General features: G+C 43.1%; 2 protein-coding genes across 6 annotated transcripts in view; one reads left to right on the top strand and one right to left on the bottom strand.

Annotated features, from left to right (window-relative positions):
* Positions 1-24,892, top strand: part of Lims1 (LIM zinc finger domain containing 1) — a 110,448-nt gene that overhangs the window by 75,658 nt on the left and 9,898 nt on the right. For 3 of the 5 annotated variants that reach the window (XM_052744962.1, XM_052744960.1, XM_052744961.1), the window contains exons 1-7: positions 391-587; positions 4,942-5,101; positions 17,105-17,171; positions 18,801-18,921; positions 19,695-19,844; positions 22,014-22,164; positions 23,727-23,819. In XM_052744962.1, coding sequence (XP_052600922.1) covers positions 406-587; positions 4,942-5,101; positions 17,105-17,171; positions 18,801-18,921; positions 19,695-19,844; positions 22,014-22,164; positions 23,727-23,819 — 924 coding nt within the window. In that variant the 5' untranslated portion in view covers positions 391-405. Of the gene's footprint in view, positions 1-390; positions 588-4,941; positions 5,102-17,104; positions 17,172-18,800; positions 18,922-19,694; positions 19,845-22,013; positions 22,165-23,726; positions 23,820-24,892 lie in introns of those variants that run through there. The other 2 variants (XM_052744963.1, XM_052744964.1) reach the window with 1 other exon arrangement.
* On the bottom strand, positions 18,929-19,678 carry LOC128114749 (40S ribosomal protein S27-like). Its single transcript, XM_052744965.1, has one exon. The coding sequence runs from the start codon at positions 19,542-19,544 to the stop codon at positions 19,290-19,292; it is 255 nt and encodes an 84-aa protein (XP_052600925.1). The 5' UTR covers positions 19,545-19,678; the 3' UTR covers positions 18,929-19,289.

The raw sequence follows: 24,892 nt of genomic DNA, 5'->3' as shown, positions 1-24,892 counted from the left end.
TTAAAGGCATGCACCACTACCGCCTGGCCACTAAGTTGTTTCTATATGAAGAGCAAAGATAATAGAAGACTACATAGAGCTTCATTTCAGGAACTCGCAGATCCTCAGCTGGAGTTTATCAAGCTTTCCAAAAGATTCTTTGCACACCCAAATGGAGAACTGCTCAGAAACAGAGTGTCACTGCCACGTGAAATTGTTTTTGAGAGCTTCTAGAAAGTTGTAATGGATTCAGACTGCTATGCTACCGAGCTCTTAACATGAAAGTCAGTAGCGACCCTGGCAGCTGGGTGACGCATGTGGGAACAGTGGGAGTGACCCTGGCTGGGAAACAGGAGGCCTGGATATTGTTTCTCTTCTCTGTATCCTGCTCGGAGTCACAGGACTCTGAACCCGCAGGCCTGTACAATGGCCTTCCCCGGCCGATCACGCCCGTGCACCATCCCAGAGAATGAAGAAGTCCCCCCGACAGTCCTTAACAGTGTCCCCGAGGCTAATGGGAATGAAGACGAGAGGGCTGTATCCAAGCTGCAGCGAAGGCACAGTGATGTCAAAGTCTACAAGGAATTTTGTGATTTTTATGCGAAATTGTGAGTCTCTCCCCTCCCGGAATGCCGGCTTTCAAATCTCCAGCTCTTCATCTCTGCATTCCCTAGCCATTTGATTCAGCTAATGTGTTTTAATTTAGCATGGCCTTTCCAGGGTGTACTGAGGGCTTGGGGTGGTTCACAGATTGGCTTGTCGTATAAACTTCTACCAGAGGACATAACACATGTCAAAGAAAATGCCACCTTCCTGGGAAAAATAGAAAGCTCTCATCTTTCTAATAATGGTACATTTTCATGAGAGAAGTTGGCACTTTGTGTGATCAGGATCTATAACAGGAAAAAATATATTCTGAAAGTTCTCAAAGATAAAACTAAAACTTTAATTGATAAACACTTTGCTGAGGAATTATTCCATAACCAATATTTGAGGTAGCTAGTAAACTCTCAAGATATTTAATAACAGAATTTTGCACATTGTTGTATTTTAAGAGCAGAATATTTGTTTTACATGTAGTGATAATTAAGATGTGAGAAATTGGAAGGCTTGATTGTGGTTTCCTGAGCAGCCAGCCTATAGAGGTAGGTCCATAACATCAGTCCTGGCTGGCGAGTCAGGACTCTATCCTAAAGGCTGGGTCTTTATAGAAGTACATTCTCCCTACTCCCATATTTTCTTTGTCAGCAACACTTTTTAGTGAAAAACATTTTCTGGAAAATTAAGCAATTAGATATAACCAATCTAATGACTTGTCTCTTAAAAATAATTTCTGTCATATGTTGTATTAAATATTGTCAGCTATAAAAAAAATATGAATAGTACTAGAGAGTCAGGCGAGAGAGGAACTGAGCATGCAATCCCAACACTTGGAAGGTGTTGAGGGTCAGGAATTTGAGACCAGCCTGGGCTACATAAGACCCTGTCTCAAAAAAAAAAATCAGCCAGCCAACAAACAAGAAGATAGAGGAAAGGGAAACATGAGGTTAGTCGGGAGACAAGTGATTGCTGTTTCCTGTTCCTCCTTTGTTGCTCAAAGAATTCGTGTGTGTGTGTGTGTGTGTGTGTGTGTGTGTGTGTGTGTGTTTATATATATATATATATATATATATTACATTAATCTCTCAACCCATTTTGCCAATTCTACTGGAGTGTTCAAACGTAAATAAAGTCTGTAACATAGTGAATATGAAAAAGTCAGTGGTAATAACATGTTTTTATCCAAGGACCTTTTTTTTTTCTTTTTTTTTTTTTTTTGGTTTTGGTTTTGGTTTTGAGACAGGGTCTCTCTGTGTAGCTTTGGAACCTTTTTCTGGAACTCACTCTGTAGCCTAGGCTGGCCTCGAACTCACAGAGATCCACCTGCCTCTGCCTCCCGAGTGCTGGGATTAAAGGCGCAACCAAGGACTTCTTTATACTGTCTCAGCACCACCAAAAAAAGGAGCTTGGTGGTGGCACAGGCCTTTAATCCCAGCACTTGGGAGACAGAGGCAGGTGGATTTCTGTGAGTTCAAGGCCAGCCTCATCTACAGAGCAAGTTTTAGGACAGCCAGAAATACATAGAGAAACCCTGTCTTGAAAAAACAAAAAAGCAAAAAGGATTGAAATCCAGAACTTGTTGTATGAGAACTTGTATTTATTAGTGCAGTGAAAAGTAACTCACTATATGTTAATAATGTAGAGGAAAGAATGCCACTGCCTTCCCTTTTTGCACATTTTGTTAATGTTTTTCTTGATGCAAGCTCCTTCCCGACAGTCTGCTTCTGCACAGAGATGTGGCTGAGAAAAGGTACTTCAGAGAACCAGTCACCCCAGACCTTGAGAACCACTGAGTTAAGTGGTAGTGGATCAGGACATTTCAGAATGCTCTCCAGCTCCTGGGGAGGTCCATTGAAATTACTGAGGTTTAGCCTGGTGGCGGTGGCAGTCTTTAATCACAGACAGCTCTCTGTGAGTTTGAGGCCAGCCTGGACTACAGAGAGAGAGTTCCAGGACAGCCAAGGCAGTTACACAGAGAAACCTTGTCTAGAGAAACAAAGAAACAAACAAAACCCAAAAAATAAAAAAGATTACTGAGCTTTGGGGTATCCTTGAGAGGATTTAGAATGATAATGATAATGGTGCACAGATCTCCCCAGAACTTCATTAAAACTGTCACCATTGATCTGGGTAGAAGGAACTATATGGATCTTCTCATGTCACATTAATTCTGAGATGACAAAGTGGAAGTCTTGTTTACACACATGTAGAGGTCAAAGATAACTTGCTGGGGTCAGTTTTGTTCTTGTACTATGTGAGTTCCAGGGCTCAAACTCAAGTCTCCGGCTGCAATGAGCACTCTTACTTGCTGGGCCATTTCACTGGCCCCAGTTTTTCTTTTTCTTTTTTCTTCTTTTTTTTTTTTTTTTTGTGTGACATTCCTATTTTATATTTAGCTTACTCATTAAATCTGAGTTTTGATTGGTCTGAAATGGAGAATGTGGAAATTCAAAACACAGTTTCTTACTGCAGGTTAGAACATAGAATTGCCTTGAAACATTTGAGGGGAGAAGGTAAGTGTAGAGTTGTCCTCTGTTGGGGTGGAGTGGAGAATAACTATTGCTGCTTTTGCTATGGAAACAGCCAAACTTGGAAAGAGGTAGGAGCAAGGCAGCTGGTTGAAGTAGCTGTGGAGTTAGAGGCTCTCCACACCCACACCATCTGTCTCCTGGCATTGGTGGTGGGAGACAAACAAATACCTGAAAGGTCAGAAGTGGACGAGCTTGTTTATGGTAGAGGCCTCTGAAAACAAAAAACAAGCCAAAACAAACAAAAAAGCAACATGTAAAATCAGCATAGGGAACCTTCTCCATTTCTAGAACTTTCAGAAACAAAGTGCTATTTATGTGAAATTCTCACCTAATTCTTTGCCTCAACCATGCTGCCTTTCTTCTGAAGCACCAGTAGTTAGAGAAAACTGAGAATATTCATTGACTACATCCTATGTCAGAGGCACTCAATGTTAGCTACTGACTGGCTTTATTTTCCTGACCTGCAAAGTATGATTGCATCCCTACCATGAACTCTTCAGAGTTTGCAATAGGGTTCTGATCTGTGATGGATAAGATTCCTGTAAGCAGGGAACGTGGGTTCTACTCCTGTGTCACTCATTAACTAAGAAGCTAGTTCAGGCCGGGCGGCAGTGGTGCACACCTTTTTACCCAGCACTCGGGAAGCAGAGGCAGGTGGATCTCTGTGAGTTCGAGGCCAGCCTGGGCTACAGAGCAAGATCCAGAACAGGTACCAAAACAACATGGAGAAACCCTGTCTCGAAAAAAAAAAAATTAAAAAAAGAAGCTAGTTCAGTGATGTTGAGTTAATTGTCCACTTCTGAACCTATTCCTCTATCTGGAAAATGATCTTTATTACATAAAATTCTGTGATTTTAAGATATATTTTATACTGTTAGTACTCAGTGTTTGTCTTATGTACTGTTTGATAGAACTGAGGCATCTTGTCTAATTTTCAGAGGTTTTAAGCTCAATAGAATCCAATCAAAGGTATAATCTGAATTTAGGTTATGGTATGATGTTCAGTTACATGATGTCTAGATTTTGTTCTTAAAAAGGAAAGAAATTGGCTTTAAAATGTTATCTCACAGAGGGAAGGAACTCATGAGCCCCTCCTCGCCCCCGGCTAAGAAGCCATTGGCCTAGGGAGGGAGAAGCAGTTTTCTTGGGCAGTGTGGCCCACTGTAGCTTGCCTGTCTCCAGTGGTTGGAGCCCTATCTGTGCACATACGGCAGCCCTAATTGGACTCAGTGTGTTATGATGGGAGGAAGAGATGTGAAGTTGGGAGGGCGATGTGGAATGGAGCGTCCTGGAGGATCTGGAAGCAAGGAGGTGTATTCATAGCAAAGAACAATTTTTTTGAAAGATGTTATCTCATGGATATTTTAATTGAAGTTACTTATCCAGCTATAAGCCTGAGTTCCTTGAGGGAAACATTTATTCATTGATTATTTATTTGAGACAGAGTCTCACTGTGGCTATATGGCCTAGGCTGTTCTTGAACTTCTGGGTTCCTCTACCTCCTTAAAGGCTGGAACTACAGGTGTATCCCACTGCACCAGCTGAGGGAACTCTTGGCTTTGGTCTGTGTTCTTAGTATCTAACACTGCTTACAAGAATGCTAAAAATGTTAAAGTCAAACAAAAGCAAAGCAGAAACCCAACTGTAGAAACCCAAGTGCCTAGTTAATGAGCCTGGGTCGTTTTAAGTTAGAGTATTTGTGAAACCTGGTTTTATGGATAAAATATGAGTTTTATGTCCAGATAGAATTTGCTCCTTGTTTCTTGATGCCATCTGCTTTTAAGCCTAATTACCAGTTAACAATCTGCATCTTGTCCTTTGTGTGTTTTAGCAACATGGCCAATGCCTTGGCCAGCGCCACGTGTGAGCGCTGCAAGGGAGGCTTTGCACCTGCCGAGAAGATCGTGAACAGTAATGGCGAGCTGTACCATGAACAGTGCTTCGTGTGTGCTCAGTGCTTCCAGCAATTCCCAGAAGGACTCTTCTATGAGGTGGGTCAGCTGAGCTGTCCTTTACTTTCATGTGCATTACCAAAGATTAGTACGTGGGAGGTCAGTGATGAACTGCGTATGGAACATGTAGGTCACAACCTAAATAGGATGCCTGTGCATACCTACCTACATTCATATCCATCGGTTCATCTTATTCCAGAATCTGCAGTATCTTGTGACTGCCTACCAGACTAAGAACTTCTACTCCAAGTACAGAATCCTTTCACAAGGCCTGCAGCAGAAGCATCTCTGGCCTCCCCCCAGTGCTTGCCCCTACATGGAATCTTCCTACCCCATCCCTGTGTCTTCCTTTATCAGGATACCATTGGATGTCCTCCTGAAGGGGAACCTGTGTCACCTCCATCCTGATTTCCAAACCACACTCTGAAGATTTCCATGCATGTGTTTTCTAAAGAGTGTCTTGAACGTTGCAGGAACCACACTGTGTTTAGCCCTTCTGTGTGTCTTGATTATTTCTAAACACTTGTTTTTCTTGGTATTATCAAATGGTCTGTACGTCCACCATTATTGGAACCTTTTATCACAGTAGACCTGTACTGTGGGGATGACCTGGGAGGCCCACCTCCCACCTCCTGAGTGAAGATGAGAGTGATGACTTGAGCAGTTCGTTTTTGCTGCCACACCGTTCAACAGATTTGCAAATATGTGTATTTTTATATGACAGTATATATGTGTAGAATTATGATACAGCTAAAATATCTGTTCTTTGATTTCTTTTTTAATGATTATTTTATTATTTATGTGTATGTGTGTTTGACCTGAATATATGTCTGTGCACCACATGCATATCCGGTGCCCTTGGAAGCCAGAAGAGGTTGTGAGATCCATTGGACCTGGATTTAAAGAGGGTTGTATGCTGCTAATTGGTTATAGGAATTGAACCCAGGTCATCTGGAAGAGCAGCCAATGCTCTTTGAACTGCTGAGCCATCTCTCCAGCCCCTTTGATTTTTTTCCCCCTTTTCTCCTACCAGACTTAGATTTTCCTGTCTCCATGCTTGAGGAAGAAAAGGTAGTTTGTAATGGTCATTACTTATCTGATTATTACCACTGAGACGTTTTCCCACTCCTGGAAAATGAAATTCCCGGGCCACCCTGGAAAACATCATTTGTCCCTCATATATGCTTAAAAAACCAAACTTTCATTTGTAAATTGTCTGTATTAATGTAACTCGAGGAAATAGCATTGAACATATAGTCACAGAATGAAATTTATTCTGTGGTACACATACTATACTTGAATTCACACATCTCAGGGAAAAAAAAAACAAGCAAACAAACAAACAAACAAAACCTTAGTAGTGGGGAGGTACTCTTTTCTCTTTTATTCCTCTGGGAATCAGGAACGATGGCCCTGGGACTGTGAAGTGACATTCATGGAAGAAGAGGAGAAGGATAGGTCAGAGTCCAGCTGCAGGAGCAGAGAAGATGGAGGGAGTTCCCAGGGCATAGAGATGGTGGTGGTGGGCTGCTCTCCTGAGTCTGAGTGGCTGTGACTGGTACAGAGAAGTACAAGTTAGGTCCCTAGGGGCTGTGACAGCATGGGAGGAAGGTTGTGGCTGGAACTGCTGTCACCAACTTAGAAAACTCTTCTCAGAAGTTGACAAAAGGCTCTAAAATCGCAAACTCAGCCACATAATACTGTTTTGATTTTAAGATCTTTATGGTGAATTAGGGAAGGCATAAGATAAATATGAAGTTTTTATTACTCACACCTAGAAGTCAATACACATAGGTTAGGAAAGTATAGGCAGGGGTAGAGAAACAGGATCCATGGGCCAAAGCTTTACTGGATATCAGCATCCAAACAGGTCTCCTGTGAAGAGTTTTTCACTAGTAGATTTAAAGCAAGTAGGCACAAGTTTCAGGTGGCTGTGCTGTGACATCTGTGTCTGTACAGTCCATGCTGGGTATGGCAGTCAGCCCAGCCACTCAGGCTGTATCTAGATGACCACAAGGAAGAGGTTGTCAGGGAACAGTGATATATGACAGACGTCACACTGAGGAGCTGGGAGGCACATAACTGGAGACAGTTAGGGTAACTGAACCCTGCCTATGGTATGAGGAAGTATAGCTTCTGTTCACAGTGGATGCCAAAGCAGCAGGTCACCACAGACACTCGTGATGGAGTCCCACAGCATACACAGAGGTCAGCAGGTCACCACAGACACTCATGTCAGAGTCCCACAGCATACACAGAGGTCAGCAGGTCACCATAGACACTCGTGACGGAGTCCCACAGCGTACACAGAGGTCAGCAGGTCACCACAGACACTTGTGACCGAGTCCCACAGCATACACAGAGGTCCCAGAAATGCGGGGGTGGCTTGTTCAGTCAGTAAAGTGTTTGCCATGCTTGTAATAGCACAGCTAAGGAGGTAGTCCCACCCGGGACGTGCTGCCTGGGCTCCAGCTGAAATCTGAGGTTAAGGTCAATGGAGCTCCTGTCTCCAAAAATAAGATGGACAACAACTGAGGAAGACACTAAACATCAGTCTCTGGCCTCCACGTGATCATACACACATATACATGTGGAGCTGCACACATACATACACACAGACAAAGGAACATGTCTAGATACATACACACCAAACAGCAAAAAAAGAGGGAGCACTGCTATTCACACTGTGTAAGTCTCCTTTAATCCCTGCCTTCCTTTCCCTTGTGACCCTGAGAGGTGAGAATCTGACAGTACAGCAGGAACCAGCTGGTGGTGTGACGGGCATTAGAACCCACTTCGACCCTAGCATCTGTGCAGGCTTCTTAGGACTAAGGAAATGTTACTGGAAAACATGTAGTAACGTTTAGGGAGGAGTCGGAAACTCAGGGAAAAGTCAGTTCTGTTCTGCCCAGCACTTCATCTTCCTCCTGATCTGCCCTCGGAGAGCATCATGGAGCACCAGTCCCTCTTCATGCCTTTTCTCCAGTACTGTCCTTTGCCTGCCATTTCGGCATTATCTGGCACTATCTTCCTTAGCCAGCAGTAGCTCCTCCTATGCACCTGCTTCTCCATGTGCTCCTATCAGCTGCAAAGCCACTTCTGTTTGTCAGAGGGAGACAGCCTTCAGCAGACAGAATAAACCGTGACTCACACTCATCCTCCTGTGTGCTCCTTACTGCTCTTCACTTCGGGCCTATAAATAGCCTCCCTAGTATTATTCCAAAAGATGTTACGGATCCCAGAGTTGGGCTATTAATGGGTTGTTGCCCTCTGGGTCCTAAGGAAGAAAACTACTTTAGCTACAATGTTTACTGCTTAAGGTCTTTTTTCTAGCCAGGGATCTATAAACTGCCTGTGGAAAACAAGAACTTTACATTTGGTTAAATGACACATTAGAGAAAAAGCTATCCCCATCTAAGAATGTTATACAACATTTGTGTAATGAAACATGCAGGGCAGGACGTGTGGGGTGGTGATACAGTGTGCTTGCTTACCTTTCAGGAAGCCCTAGGGTCAGTCCCCAGCACTTCAGAAGTTAGACAGTCAGGAGAGCGTATCTTCTCCAGTCCATACCTTTGCTATTGCTTTTATCTTTTGCCAAAGCATTCTCCTCCCCTTATTTCCACAGTCCTTACTCTTTCTTTTCCCTTGGACACTAGCTATGAAGGCTTACAGATAACCAAGTGTGGTGGCGCACACCTGTGATTCCATCATTTGGGTGCCTGAGACAGGAGATTTGCAAGCTCAAGGCCAGCCTGCTCTGCTTAGTAAGACCCTGTCTCAATTAAAAAAAAAGAAGAAGAAGAGTAGGAGGAGGAGGAGGAGGAAGAGGAGGAGGAGGAAGAAAAGTTTTGTTTACTTACTTCAAAACATGATTCACTTTTCTCTGTAGAACTTCGTGATATGTTGGGTTAGATGACTAGGATATTCATCCCTCTAGCCAAAAATTAAGTCTGGAACCATACCCTCGTTCACTACCCATTCACTAGACACAAGCATTTCTGGTGTATCTGTACTTCTCTTAAGCATGGTGTGGCTGGATATGAATGCATACGTTTGTAATCCCAGCACTTGGGAGAGTCAGGAGAATCAGGAATTCCCAGCACTCACATGGTGGCTCACAACCATCTATAGCTCCAGTGCCATGGGATCTCATGCCCTTTTTTGACCATTTTCAGCACCAGGAACACGTATGGTAAACAGACATACATGCAGGCAAAACACCCACAACAGAAAAATAAATGAACATTTTTGTTTTGGTTTGGTTTTTGTTTTGTTTTGTTTTGTTTTTTTTCAAGACAGGGTTTCTCTTTGTAACAGTCCTGGCTGTACTGGAACTCACTCTTTAGACCAGGTTAGTCTTGAACTCACAGAGATCCACCTGCCTCTGCCTCCCAAGTGCTGGGATTAAAGGCGTGCGCCACCACCGCCCAGCACAAATAAACATTTTTAAAAGTCTAAAACTTGTCTCAAAAGAAAAACAGAACAACAAAATAATGACAGCAGATGCTAGGAATACTACCCAGATGTGGTCCCTGCTCACACAGTGACCCTTTCTCCTGCTAGGAATACTACCCAGATGTGGTCCCTGAAGGTGTTTTGCAGCTTTGTTCACCAAAAAGAACTGATTTACCCATGGCATCTGCCAGGAGATTTATTATAAGACATCATTACTATTGTTTCCAGTCCCATGCCCTCTGTTTCATTCCACATCTTTTTTGAGTCCACAGAGTGCTTCATCCATCTTTAACATGGAGTGCTGTTACATCTCATTATGGCTGTTTATTCCTATCCTTGTCTTCTCATTTAACCTTGAATACCTCTGGCACAAACTGTCCACATTGCTCTGATATCTCTAACACATAACTGTAATCCCAGCACTTGGGAACGGAAAGAAAGTTCAAGACTCAAAGCCATCCCTGACTACACAGCAACTGGAGACCCTGTCTCAAAAGTAAAAAGAATCAGTGCTGGCTTTCCATAAGATTTCAGTATGTGCATTCGTCTTCTAATGCATATAAGCCATTATTTTATAAATCTACCAATTCAGTGGTGGCTTAGACTAATTAAATGCTGTTTTCTGGAGGAAATGCCCATTTAAACAGGCCCAAACACCAGCAGTTAATGGTTCCTAAATAGAGTTTTGTGATACCTTGGTTATCTCCACTAAAAGGAATATTTTTTTTTTTCTCTTGAAGTCTTTTTCGAAGTAAGTTAAAGCAAACAGTTACAGATGGATACAATTCCAGAAATCTTTCAAACTGGCATAGACTGAACCAAGAACCAGGGCCTTAGGCAGGGGTATGCTGCAGATCCAGCCAACATGCCCAGGGTTGAGTTCTCTGTTTAATGCTTCAGACGTTTCTCTCCCCTTGTTTGGTTTCCCCAGTGTGTGCCTTTCTCCCCGTCACAGAATGTATTAACAGGAAAGACCTGTTGGTAATGAATGCTGTAATGGAACAATGATTAACAAAGAGTTTCTTCACTCATTTCCTCTAATACTGTATCCTGATTACTCAGGAAGGCTGGGACTGAGAAGTGAAGGCTGAAGGGAGGAAACTCCGAAGCCAGCCTCTCTGCTTATCTACTGACCCACTTGTTTCAGAGCAATTCATGACACATGTATAAATCACTAGGTGAATGTCCAGCGCCTGCACATTCCTGAAATAAGGCCATCAGCTAAGTTTCCAATTGTTGGCTTTAAAGCAGCAGCCTCTCCCACACCTCTCTGATAGGAATCTTCACAGGGCTGTTGCTGCTAGAGTTCATCTTCTCCCACACCGAGTAATCTCTGTCCCCATGGGTAGAAGGGACCAGAATTCTTAGGCACTCACATGCACAGTTGTAATTTGGAGCATAGTGTTTCTTATGGGCTTATTGTGTTTGTGGTGGTGTCAATGGGAAATAGTCCCCGTGGCCTCCTTCAGTCAGTTGCACATGTGGTTCCCTGGTGGTGGTACTGTTTGGGGAGCACCTCACCCCACTTCCTGCTTTCTTTCTCTCTCTCTTTCCTGTGTGTGAATAAAAATGTGATCAGCCAGCTTCCTGCTCCTGCCACTAGGTCACGCCTTCCCTGTTGTGATGAACACTATCCTTTGGAACTGAAAGCCGTAACTAACCCTTTCTTCCTTAATTGCTTTGGGCCAGAGTTTCGTCACAGCAACAGAAGGTAACTAATTCAGTCAGTGCATTCCTGTTTTAAATTGATCTGGGGGTTAACGGAGTTATCTAAAAGGTAGTATTTATGGAAATCTGATTCTTCAAAATTTATGGTGTCTGGTTTTTCTTCATTTTATATCCTAGGCTTTTACTTTGGATCAACTTCTGGATTCCCAGGCTCTTAATTGAGACCTTTTATGCTTCATGGTCTCTACAGCGTATGGAAAAGAGGCAGCTCATTATAGCAGAAAGCTCTTGCAATAGGAGTTGCAGTCCTAATGCTCAGTCTTGCACACAGAGGGGCACAGGGTCTGAAATGCAAATGGTTGCAGCAGAATCTGTTCCTTAGTCCTGGAACCGTTTCTTGAGGAGTTTTTTTGTTTTGTTTTATTTTGTTTGTTGGTGTTTTATTATTGTTGTTTTGCGTTTGGTTGTTGTTGTTGTTTGATTTTGGGGGCTTCTTGGTGGGGTTTTTTGTCTGTCTTTTTTGTTTGTTTGTTTGTTTTGGTTTTGAGATGGGATCTCACTGTGGTATAGCTTGGGCTCATCTCAAACTCTTCTGAGTCCTTTCTGATTTGACTGCTAATATATTTGTATACACAATAGTACTTGCTTCTCCCACTTTATAGAAGAAAAGAATCTCAACCGTATTACAATGACTTGCTCCAGGACACCTCTCAAATGGAATCATTTAGCCTTTAAAGCCTCCCAGCTTTTCCTGCCCCATGTATTTTCTCATTTAGGATGAAGCTTGGCTTGGGGAACTATGTTGATGTTCTGTATTCTGGTATGTTGTGAGTTTGGAGTTGTAGAGAGTAGTCATGACATCATTCCATTTAAGGTTTTGCCTTGTGCACCTCTGATGAATGTCAGAACTTTTTTAAGTTCCTGTGAATAACCTGAAAAGATAGCTCTATGGGCAGAGTACTTGCCTTGAAAGCATCAAAGACCTAAATTCAGATCCTCAAAACTCACATAAAAGCTAGATTCTGGCATGCCCTGAACTCTTCTTACCCAAGATGGTTGCATATCCAGCAGGGCCACAGGGGCCTGCCTGCAGCTAGGATGCCTGGCACACCCTGTTCACTTATAAGCTCTGCACCAAGAACTGAGCTGTACTAGTCCTTGAGGGCAAGGGGGACAAGCTAGTGACCTATGAGAAAGTACACACTCCATGTTCCATCACCCAGTGGAAGGGCCAGCTGTCACTGCACATGGGTAACCTGGACGGGGAAGACCATACTGTCGTTCAAACAGTGGAGGATATTTTTCTTCACAAGTTCTTGCTGGGCACCTTTCTGGGTTGCTGGCTGACTAGATTGTCCTGAAGCACCAGGCCAACCAAGTGGATATCTGTGCCCTGTTCCTGACACAGCTGTCAGCACACAAATCCTAAATATTTGTTGTAGCATGAATTGTTAGAAGGTCTTATTAATAAAATCAAAACTGGAGCCAGGTATTAGGGTGAATGCTGGAAGATCAGAGAAGCAGAACAAGCCACAGCTTACTCACCTTGCCAATTCCTCAGCTGATCAGTCAGTTTCCTCAGACTGGAAGCCTCTGAGTCCTCATCTAAATGGATCTCCGCTGAACTGCTGCTCAAAAGCCTAAAAGCTTAACCAGGGTCTAGTTCCTGGTCCTCACACCTTATATACCTTTCTGCTTCCTGCCATCACTTCCTGGGATTAAAGGTGTATGTCACCATGCCTGGCTGTTTCCAGTGTGGCTTTGAACTCACAGAGATCTAGATGGATCTCTGCCTCCAGAATGCTAGGATTAAAGGTGTTTGTGCCACCTTTTTCTGGCCTCTATGTCTATCTAGTGGCTGTTCTGTTCTCTGACCCCGGATAAGTTTATTAGGGTGCACAATATTTTGGGGAACACAGTATCACCATAGTTTGTGGACTATAGTGAGATTCTGCTGTCATGCTTTTCTAAGGGTCCTGTGTAACTCTTGCATCAAGCCTGCAAAGGACCAAAGTATATGAGATGTGAAATAGAATGAGAGGGAAGCTGCCCTAGGAGAGTGAGCACATCAACTCCAGGCTGCCATTGAATAAAGAGCCTGGTGGTGCCTTTAAAAAGCCAGATGCAGTAGTGCATACCTGTGGGAAGATGGGAGATACAGACAGGAGAACTCTTTTTTTGTTTTGTTTTGTTTTGTTTTGAGAATTCTTGAGAGCTTATAGACCAACCGTTCGCAGCAGTGAACAAGAGACCCTTCTCAAATAAGGTGAAAAACAAGGACTGATAACCAAGTTTATCCATCCTCTGACCTCTACTGTCTGCTATGGCTTGCACTTAGGTGCCGTACCCCCTCGACACCCCCACCCCCAACACACACACAGTCCCTGTGAGGCCAACACAGAGCTTTGGCAAGAAGTTCTGAGTAGAACTGGAAAGATGTCTCAGTTGTTAAAAACACCTGAGTTTGGTTCTCAGCACCAATGTGAGGCAGTTCACAACTGCCACACACATACCCAACACATGCATGATACATACTTCCTCCGACATACTTACATGTTAAATAAAAAGAGGAATCTTTTTAAGCTATAAGCATGGTTATCTTTCTAGAATGTTATAATTCAATGAATTACTATCAAGTTCTTTGTAGTATGTTTCAAGTATCTTACTATGTTATCAAGAAAGAGTTTGGGGACCAGGCGGTGGTGGTGCACGCCTTTATTCCCAGCACTCAGGAGGCAGAGGCAAGCGGATCTCTGTGAGTTGGAGACCAGCCTGATCTACAGAGCGAGTTCCAGGACATGTTCCAAAGCTACACAGAGAAACCCTGTCTCAAAAAACAAAACAAAAAAGAGTTTGGAGAGGATTCAGTTGTTAAGAGAATTTGCTACTCTTACAGAAGACCTGGGCTTGGGTCCCAGTACCCATGTAACTTGGGCTTACAACTGCCTCTGACTCCAGTTCCAATGACTTCTTCTAGCTTCTGTGGGCATCTGCTCACACAGACACACACACACACACACACACACACACACACACACACACACACACACAAAACTTTAAAATAAGTGAATGAATTTTTGGTTTTTCGAGGCAGGGTTTCTCTGTGTAGCTTTGCGCCTTTCCTGGAACTCGCTTTGGAGACCAGGCTAGCCTCGAACTCACAGAGATCCACCTGCCTCTGCTTCCCAAGTGCTGGGATTAAAGGCGTGCGCCACCCTTGCCCGGCGTATGAATGAATTTTTTTAAAAGAATTTGGATTACTCTCATACAGATTAATAATATGAATTGTTTCTCCAAATAAAAGAAGTTGTAAACATAACCATATGCTATGAGCTTAAATAAACAGCCAAAGCAATAGAGGTTTGACTCCCGGGAGGCACCAAGAGGATACACACACACACACACACACACACACACACACACACACACACTTACACTCACACCATGGTCACTCAGCAAGCCAATGAGGTTGTAGTAGCATTTGAATACCTACAGCCTGGAGCTATAGTCTGTGTTCTTAATTTCTGTGATGTCTTACTTCTCAGAATTTATTTCTATAAAAAGTTGGCACATGTATATTTATTTAAAAAGATATCCAACTAGGAAAAAGTTGTACCCTGATTTCTGGTAAGCTATATTTGGCATGGGCCCATGAAAAGTGCTTGGAAGGAAAGGGCTGCCATGTTCATCTCTACAATGCCTGCTTTCTAAGGGATATAATTGTGGTTTTGTTTGGGGCTGAGCATTTGTTTTGTTGAGACAGGGTTTCCCTATGGCCTCAGACTCACAATCTTCCTGCCTCAAATATCTTGGATTACAGGTATGTAAAGCACTACACCTGGATGTTTAGTTTTCAAATCTGCATTGGTCACTTAAAAATATTGATAGTAAGCCAGGCATGGTGTTGCACACCTTTAATCCCAGCACTTAGGAGGCAGAGGCAGGTGGACCTTTCTGAGTGCAAGGTCAATCTGGTTTACATAGAGTTTCAGGCCAGCCAGAACTACATATTGACCCTGTCTCAAAAACAAACAAACAAAAAAGGCGAAGAAGCTGTAGAGATGGCTCAGTGGTTAAGAGCACTGGCTGCTCATCTAGAGGGCCCAAGTTTGATTTCCACAATCCACATGAGCGCTCACAATTGTCTGTAAGTCCAGTTCCAGGGGATCCAGTGCCGCCTTCTGCCTCCATGGGCAACAGACATGCAGGGGGGTGCAGACATATATTCAGGTAAAACACCACAGACATAAATAAAAATCATTTCTAGCTGGGCAGTGGTGGCGCATATCTTTAATCCCAGCACTCGGGAGGCAGAGCCAGGCGGATCTCTGTGAGTTCGAGGCCAGCCTGGTCTACAGAGCAAGATCCAGGACAGGTTCCAAAACTACACAGAGAAACAATGTCTTGAAAAAAAATTTTTTTTCTAAAAATTATGCTAGAGTATGTACCCCTTGTAAATATTTAGTCTTACAGTGAAAATTTTTAGATACTGACCTAAAATAATAAGGGGAGGGGGCTTTACATATATGCAAATTATCTGGGTTGAGGGGTCTGTAGCTTTCGTCCAATTCATAAAGGTAAATAAGGCTGGAGAGATGACTTAGTGGTTAAGGGCACTGGCTGCCTTTCCATAGGATCCAGGCTCAGTTCCAAGCACCCCCATGTTAGCTAACAACCATCTATATTTCCAGTTCCAGGAGAACTCATGCTCTCATCTGGTCCTCATGGACATCAGACACACACGGTGCACAGACATGCATGAAGACAAAACACCCATATACATAAAATAAAGATAAATACTTTTTTATAAACCTTAGAGTTATGTACGGGAAAAATAACCAAGCACAGTCTGAAGTGAGACCAGCTGTTTGCTCTGTTCTCACCTTGTACAGCTTCTGAGTGTGCTGTCTGTGTGTGCTTGGGAGTGCACATGTGTGCCTGGACATGAGAAAGCTGAGGTGATTTTCTTTGATTATCCTCCACTTTATATTGTGAGACAGTGTTTCTAACTGAACCTAAAGTTCATCCGTTAGCCTGGGCTGTCTGGCCAATGAGCTTTGTCCACCTGTCACTGTTCCCCTTCCCCAGGCCAGGTTACAAGCACATGCATCTATTTCCAACTTTTATGTGGGTGTTAGACCATCCAACGTCACCGTGCCCCTTCCCCAGGCCAGGTTACAGGCACATACACCTATTTCCAACTTTTATGTGGGTGTTAGACCATCCAACGTCAGATCAGTCCTTGTACCAGCATAGAGGAGTGTCCCAAAGTTAGCCAGGCATGTTGTGTACACCTTTAATGACGGCACTCCAGAGGCAGAGGCAGGCAGATCTCTGTGAGTTCAAGGTCAGTCTAGTCTCCATAGCAAATTCCAGCCAGCCAGGGCTACATGATGAGACCCTGTCTCCAAACAAAAAGAAAAAACAAAAAACAAAACCTCCTTGGGGTGGGGGATTTAGCTCAGTGGTAGAGCGCTAAGGCCCTGGGTTCGGTCCTCAGCTCTGGAAAAAAAAAGAAAAAATATTATGTTGTACATCATAAGCATAAAATTATGGGGGCTGGAGAGATGGCTCAGAGGTTAAGAGCACTGACTGCTCTTCCAGAGGTCCTGAGTTCAATTCCAGTAACCACATGGTGGCTCACAACCATCTGTAATGAGATCTGGTGCCCTCTTCTGGCCTGCAGTCATACATGCTGTATACATAATAAATAAATAAATCTTTAAAAAAAAAAAAAAAAAAACCTCCTTTGGTGAGGACTGGGATAGTTGATTTGTGAATGTTAGGACACACACACACACACACACACACCATAAGACAACAGCAGAAGCCACTTTTGTTTGTCTTTTCATGGAATCATTGCCCTCTGGTGGTTTCGTGTGTGTAAGCTGATGGCCCTTGTGCTTTTTCTTCCAGTTTGAAGGAAGGAAGTACTGTGAGCATGATTTCCAGATGCTCTTTGCTCCCTGCTGCCACCAGTGTGGTAAGTTTTACTGCTGAATATAAGTACAGAATAAGTTCCACAACATTTCAGTCAGTGTTGTAGTTTGTCTCTGGTGCTGTGACCAAACACTGAATGAAAGCAGCTGTAGGGAGGAAGGCCTTATTTATTTCATCTTGTACTCCAGGTCACAGTCGTCAATGAGGGAAGTCAGGGCAGGACCTTGAAGCAGAAGCCGGGGAGAAACAGCTTGCTGGTTTGCCAGCAGACTTAAACTCAGCTACTGCTCTGTATTGGTGGGCTTTCTGCAGTGCTTTCCCTCTGCACATAGCCTTTGCCAACATGCTTGTGGTCTGGCCAGAGAAGAGACAGACTATTTCAGCTGAGTGGATAAAGGTGCATATGTACTTGACTCACTTACTGTAGCCACCTCAGTGCTGGCTCAACTAGAACATTTCTAGGGATTAGAGACCCTGAATTCAGTGTTTAAAATGCTCAGTGAGCCGGCAGAGGTGGCCACGCCTTTAATCCCAGCACTCGGGAGGCAGAGACAGGAGGATCTCTGAGTTGGAGGCCAGCCTGGTCTACAGAGTGAGTTCCAGGACAGGCTCCAAAACTACACAAACCGTCTCGAAAATCCAAATAAATAAAAATAAAAATAAATAAATAAATAAAATGCTCAGTGAAGGAAGTCAGTGTGAATTATGAGAAAAGTGCCAAGCCAGACATGATCCCAACACTCTGTGAAACATGCAGGAGGACCTCTGAGTCTGATGCAGCCAGAGCAAGTTTCAGGCCAGTCCGGGGTGCATAGTGAGACCCTGTCTGAAAAACACAGCAAGAACAAAAAACAGAAAATGCGTTGTAGAGACTGAAGTTATAACACTCAATGGTAAAAAACGCTTAGCATTCAAAGGCCCTTGGTTCGATCCCCACCACTGAGCGGGCCAGTGAGAGTCAAAGGAAAAAGTGTATAGGTTTCAGTTGTCTCTGTCAACAGTGACTGTAAACAACCACGAGACACTGGAAGGACGTTTGGAAAGGAAAGCCAGATTCAGAGCTAGACAAACGACAGCTTTAAAATGTGGCTACAGGGCTGGAGAGATGGCTCAGAGGTTAAAAGCACTGACTGCTCTTCCAGAGGTCCTGAGTTCAATTCCCAGCAACCACATGGTGGCTCACAACCATCTGTAATGAGATCTGGTGCCCTCTTCTGGACTGCTGTCATACATGCTGTATACATAATAAATAAATAAATCTTTAAAAAAAAAAAAAAAAAAAAAAAAAAAAAAAAAAAATGTGGCTACAAAATAAAAAATGGGGACTCAGATGAAAGAATGATCATTTGTGTGCTCTCTTACTCCAACAGACACAGTATAAAAGGTCTTCTTTAAATTAGGCTGGTAATACAGACCTGTAATCCTAGCTATGGGAGGCTGAGGCAGGAGGATTTCAAGTTTAAGGGCAGCCTGAACAATTCACTTGAGGCCCTGTGTCAGAAATTAAAAGGGAAGAATCAGAGGGCTGGAGCTGGCTGTAACCCGGGTAAAGCAGTGGCTTAGCATTGAGGAGCACTGGTCAGTCCCTAGTAAGCCCTCCTTAAACACTTGCCCCTTCTGTCTATAGCAAATAAGACATCTCATGCATTCTCCGTGCTTTCCTTTCCCGTAGGTGAATTCATCATTGGTCGGGTTATTAAAGCCATGAACAACAGCTGGCATCCTGAATGCTTTCGATGTGACCTCTGCCAGGAAGTGCTGGCAGACATAGGGTTTGTCAAGAATGCTGGCAGGTAGGACTTTGCCATCCTTGCTGGATGTGGGTGGCCAATGGGATTGTTCAAGATTCATGCATTTTCCCTATGGAGTATGAGGTACTGCTCTAGGGATGAGAATGTAGAACTAACCATGCACTGAATTGCTTAATACACTGGGAAATGACCCCAGAGCTTAGTCACGGGGTCTGTTCCTGCATGCCTCCTATTCTGCCGGTGAGATATGGGCATTGATGAAGTCCATGCTCATCTGTGGGTTATTAGTGGAACAGATTTTTCCTGCACTTTGAGTCTGCTCTACTAAGCACAGGAGATGATTTTCTTCTTTTTTAATCTAAAATGTGTTTTATTGGGATGGTTCGCACTCATCTTGAATCAGGTGCTTTTCAGTGCTGCTTCCTCCTGAAGGAGCATCCTTCTGTCCGCCTTGCTTTTCTGCCTGTGGGCTGACAGAGGACAGTGGAGCAGCCGACACACAAGGCTACCGTCTGTGCATGGCTAAAGACCGTGGTGATCTTACAGCATCCTGGGCATTTCACATCCTTAAAGTAGGAATTGGGACTCTGCACCAGGCGCTTTTTCTTGTGTTTCCTCTTTTCCTTTTCTGGAGAGGGAGGAAGGAGATCTTTTGCGAGAGGCATGTTCTCATAGGGAGGTCGTCACCGCCGGAAAGGTGGAAATAGTTTTCTAAAAAAATGGTTTCTCTAATTTCTGCTCAGAGATATGAGAAGTTTATTTCTAATGATTAAAAAGAACTTAAGATTTTAAATTTCCATTTTGGCCCTGTATAGACACCTGTGTCGTCCATGTCATAATCGTGAAAAGGCCAGAGGCCTTGGAAAATACATCTGCCAGAAATGCCATGCCATCATTGATGAACAGCCTCTGATCTTCAAGAATGACCCTTACCATCCAGACCACTTCAACTGTGCCAACTGCGGGTATTACAGTATTTTTCCTGACATCGTGCAAAACAGTAGCATTCAAGTGAAGAAGCAAAGTTACCTATATTTCTGTTACTGCAACAGACCAGTTCACTTGTCTTCTTCAAGCTTTTATTTTATTTTATTTTATTTTATTTTATTTTATTTTATTTTATTTTATTTGGGGTGTGTGTGTGTGTGTGTGTGTGTGTATGTGTATGTGTGTGTACACGTGTACACCTGTAGTCTTGTGTACACCTGTAGTCTTGTGTGTGCTAGGCAAATGGTGTGCATGGAGTTAAACCCTTAGTTCTCCCACTTTTAGTGTTAGACCATAGAGGGACCAAGAGCATTATATAAAGGCTCTACTCTTCAGATAATGATCTGTGATAGCTGGTTATTCAGTGTTGAATGAGTGAGTTTATAACCAGGTAGGAAGCAAAGTAAAAGAACAATTAGCAGACCTCACATAAAAAGCACAGGTAACATATTATCACCAAATCAGGTGCTTAAAACATCCAAACAGAAATTACTAGAGTAGCCTAATTGAGAGAGCAGGTAGAAATAGTGTCATCAAATTAGGCACTTACATCATCCAGCAGAAATGAGTAGACTGCTGAAACAGTCATGCTTGAGTTATTTTTTATCTGTCTTGATGTTTTGCTTGCATGAAGTATGTGCACTACATATGTGCCTGGTGTCCGTGAAAGTCATGATGGGGAATTACATCTTCTGGAACTAGAATTAAAAATGGTTGTCATCTACCACATGGATGCTGGAATTGAACCCAGGTCCACTGCAGCCAGTACCTTAACCACTGAGCCATCTCTCCAGCTCTCATTTGAGTTCTCCATTGAGAGATTTCTAGACAGAGCAGATGATCTCCATGGATGAGCTTCTGGGTTCCCTTTCTCACCATAGGCATGCTTATACTAGTGGCTGAACCATGGGAACCTCTGTTGGAAATGGTTCACCATCCATTTTTCTCAAGGCTAGAGTCTTTTAAAAACCTTCACTGTTTGCTGTCCTTCCTCCCTTCTGTAGCACCTGAGGGCCACCCTGCCCCAGAACAGGGAGTCTTGAAGGATACTTGAATTAAATATACTGGACTCTGGGATAAGGAGTCTACTCCACATCCATAGCCAACTTTTTAGTAAGCTTAAGTAGCATATGATGGAGCTGGAGAGATGGCTCAGTAGTTAAGAGCACTGGCTCCTCTTCCAGGGCACCCAGGCACAATTCCTAGCACCCACATGGCAATATGCAACCCTCTGTAACTTTAGTTCCAGGGCATCTAATGCTCTCTTCTGGCCTTCTCAGGCACCAGGCACACATTTAATGCACAGGCATACATACGAAGTACCTATACACATTTAAAAAAAATTTAAGGCCCATAATGATTTACCAGTATGATTTCTTTTCTTATTTTTTTTTGTCTTAATAGTTTATTCTTTGACAATTCCATATGTGTATATAACATGTTTTAATGAAAGTCACACCCATTCTCCTCTTTTTTTGTTTTTTTTGTTTGTTTGTTTTTTGTTTGGGGGGGGGTTTTTTGTTTTTGTTTTTGTTTTTTATAGTCCACTGAGTTTAATTAGGGTTGCTTGCAAGTACATGGCTGTGGAGTTATTTCCTGGATCATGGACACCTTACCAGTGGCTATACCCCTGAAGGCAAATGATTCCCCTTCTGCCAATAGCCATTGACTGCCAAGAGCTCCTCAGCTAAGGGTGGGGCCTACTGTGCCCCTCACTCAATATAATTTATATTTCATAATAATGCACACCTGTGTATCCCAGGCTGTCTGCAAACTCACAATCCTCCTTCCTCAGCCTCCCAGTGTTGGGATTACAAATGTGGACTACTATTCCTGGACCCAGCACTGTGAGTTTTAAGGAAGACAAATGGACTGAAATGTAACATGTTACTGTGGGACAGCAATGATGAACAGGACTGAGTGGCGTGTGTCTGACCTTTTCTTGTATCTCACCATTAATACAAGATACTGGTAACAACCTGAAACCCAGACAAGTCCCTTAATTCAGGTTTATGGGGGGAAAATAGAAGTTGTCAGGGCTTGATGTGATTTTATCTTTTAAAATCTTATAAAAAAATTCTGCTACCTCTGTTGGGTACCTGTTCAGCTGTACAGTAGTATTTAGTTGAATGTCTTTTGGTGGACAGGAAGGAGCTAACTGCTGATGCCCGGGAGCTGAAAGGGGAGCTGTACTGTCTGCCATGTCATGATAAGATGGGGGTCCCTATCTGTGGTGCTTGTCGGAGACCCATTGAAGGGCGAGTAGTGAATGCCATGGGCAAGCAATGGCATGTGGAGGTAAGTAAACCCTGGCCAAAGATAGCCAGTACTTTCAGTTTCTATGCCTCAGGTGTGGTAGCAAGATAAGAACATTTAAAGACTAAGTGGTGGCATGTTTTTCAAAACAGTTGACTTTTGTCCTAATTCATTTCTCTATCACTGTGATTTAAAAAACAAATAAACAAAAAACTGACCAAGCCAAGTGTGGTGGCTCACTCCTTTAATCCCAGCACTTGGGAGCAGAACCAGGAGCCTCTCCATGAGTCCCAGGCTAGATCATAAGTTCCAGCTCAACCAGGACTACATAGAGAGACCCTGTCTCAAAAACAAAACAAAACAAACAACAACAACTGGCCAAAAGCAGCTTGGGAGAAGAAAGGGTTTATCATGGTTTACAGGTTATTTCCATCATGAAGCGAAGCCAAGTCAGGAATTCGAGTCAGATACCTGGATGCAGGAACTGGAGCCAAGACCAAGGAGAAATGCTGCTCATTGGCTCCCTTCCAGGCTCATTGTCAGCTAGCCACCTTTCTTACACAGCCCAGGTTAGCTGGCCCAGGGATGGCACCTCCCACAGTGGACTGGGCCCACCCACATCTATTAGCAAGCAAGAAAATACCCCACAGACATGTCCACAGACCAGCCTGGTGGAGGCAACATCTAGAGTTATAGACTAGTTTGTATCAAGTTGACCAAAGCTAACCAGCACAACTTAATAATAAATAAAAAAAAAATCTAGAATGTTGTAACATGACAGCATACTGCAGGGTGTGTACTTTGTTCTTAATTCCTTCTTGAGGACAAGTGTCACAGTTGTAACAACTAGTTATTCTCAGTTACAGATACACTGGGATGCCCATCTCCTTCCATATGTCTTATTTAATAGTTTGTATTTTTAAGATGATTTGATTGTATGTGTATGAGTGTTTTCCCTGCATGTGTGTGTCTGGTGCCTGTGAAGGTCAGACAAGGCCATCAGATCCCGGAACTGGGGTTATGGATAGTCATAAGTTGCCGTACTGGTGCTGGAAACCAAACACACATCCTAATCCAGAACTGCAGGTGCTTCCAACTGCTGAGCAGTTATCTTTTTGGTTTTTCAAGACAAGGTTTCTCTGTGTAGCCCTGGCTTTCCTGAAACTCACTATGTGGACCAGGTTGACCTTCAACTCACACCTGCCTCTGCCCCACACCTGCCTCTGCCTCCCCAGTGCTGGGGTTAAAGGCGTGTGCAGCCACCACCTGGCTAAGGTAACCCATTAGAGCCTCATAGACACAAGAATTGAGACCATAAAAGTAGCTGGGCTTGCCAGGTATGGTGGCACACACCTTTAAACCCAGCATTCAGGAAGCAGAGGCAGATGGATATCTGTGAATTCCAGGCCACCCTGGTCTACACAGCAGATTTTACATCAGACAGAGCTATCAGATCTACATAGTGAGGCGCTATCGCCCCCAAAAAAGGGGGGATCTGGTTATTGATCTTACTATCTTTTTAAGAATTAGTTAACTTTGAGGTTACTTTGTTAGCTAAATCAAATAACAGCATCTCAAAAATAATCTATTCAATGTTTTTCCAGCATTTTGTTTGTGCAAAATGTGAAAAGCCATTTCTTGGACATCGCCATTATGAGAGGAAGGGCTTGGCCTATTGTGAAACTCACTATAATCAGGTAATGATTGTACTTACTAGATATTTGATACATGCAAATTGAAACTCATCAATGTTTCAGCTGTAGAGAAAGCTCTTGGAAAATGTGCATTGGTCTACAGAGATGTATTTTAAATCATTGAGTCTTGGAATACTTCATAAATAACATACAAATAATATCTATATATCTACCTTTTCCCATAATCTGCATTTGCTTCCCCTGGATGCATTTGATTTTACTATATAAAAATAGACTGTTATATCAATACACATATCTTCATGTACAGTTATATATGTGTATTTCAGTCCATAGTTTTTTTGTTGTTTTTGTTTTGAGTTTTTTTTTCATTTTATGTGTTTGCCCAATTGTGTGTCTGTTCACCCTATGTATGCAGTGTCTATAGAGGCCAGAAAAGGACATTGGATCCCCTGGGACTGAAATTATAAATAGTTGTGAGCTACTACATGGATGCTGGGAATTGAGCCTGGGTCCTCTGGAAGAGCAGCCAGTGCTCTTAACTACTGAGATGCCTCCGCAGCCCATGAATAGATTTTTTTTTTTTAATATTTGTAGTAGTTCTTTGAGAATTTCATACAATGTGTTTTAATCATGTTCACGCCTATCTCACTCTTAACTCCTCCCAGATTTACCTGACCTTCCTACACCCTACCTTTTTTTTTTTTTAAGATTTATTTACTTATTATATATACAGTGTTCTTCCTGCAGGCCAGAAGAGGACACCAGATCACCAGATCTCATTATAGGTGGTTGTGAGCCACCATGTGGTTGCTGGGAATTGAACTCAGAACCTCTGGAAGAGCAGTCAGTGCTCTTAACCTCTGAGCTATCTCTCCAGCCCCACCCTACCTTCTTATAACCCCCCCAGTTTTTTGTTTGTTTGTTTGTTTTTTTAAATAACCCATCTACTCCAGTTTGCTCCCATTTACATCTGGGTATAGGGCTATGTGCACTGAAGCATGGTCAGTTTACAGGAGCTACACTCTTTTTTTAAAAAAAGATTTATTTGTTTATGTATGTTTATGAATGCTCTACTTGCATGTATGCCTGCATGACAGAAGAGGGCATCAGATCCC

Source organism: Peromyscus californicus, unplaced genomic scaffold (genome assembly GCF_007827085.1).
Source record: "Peromyscus californicus insignis strain IS unplaced genomic scaffold, ASM782708v3 Scaffold_19__1_contigs__length_69161282, whole genome shotgun sequence".
Taxonomy (NCBI): Eukaryota; Metazoa; Chordata; class Mammalia; order Rodentia; family Cricetidae; genus Peromyscus; species Peromyscus californicus.
Note: the sequence above shows the minus strand (reverse complement) of the source record. Positions and strands in the feature narration are given on the sequence as shown.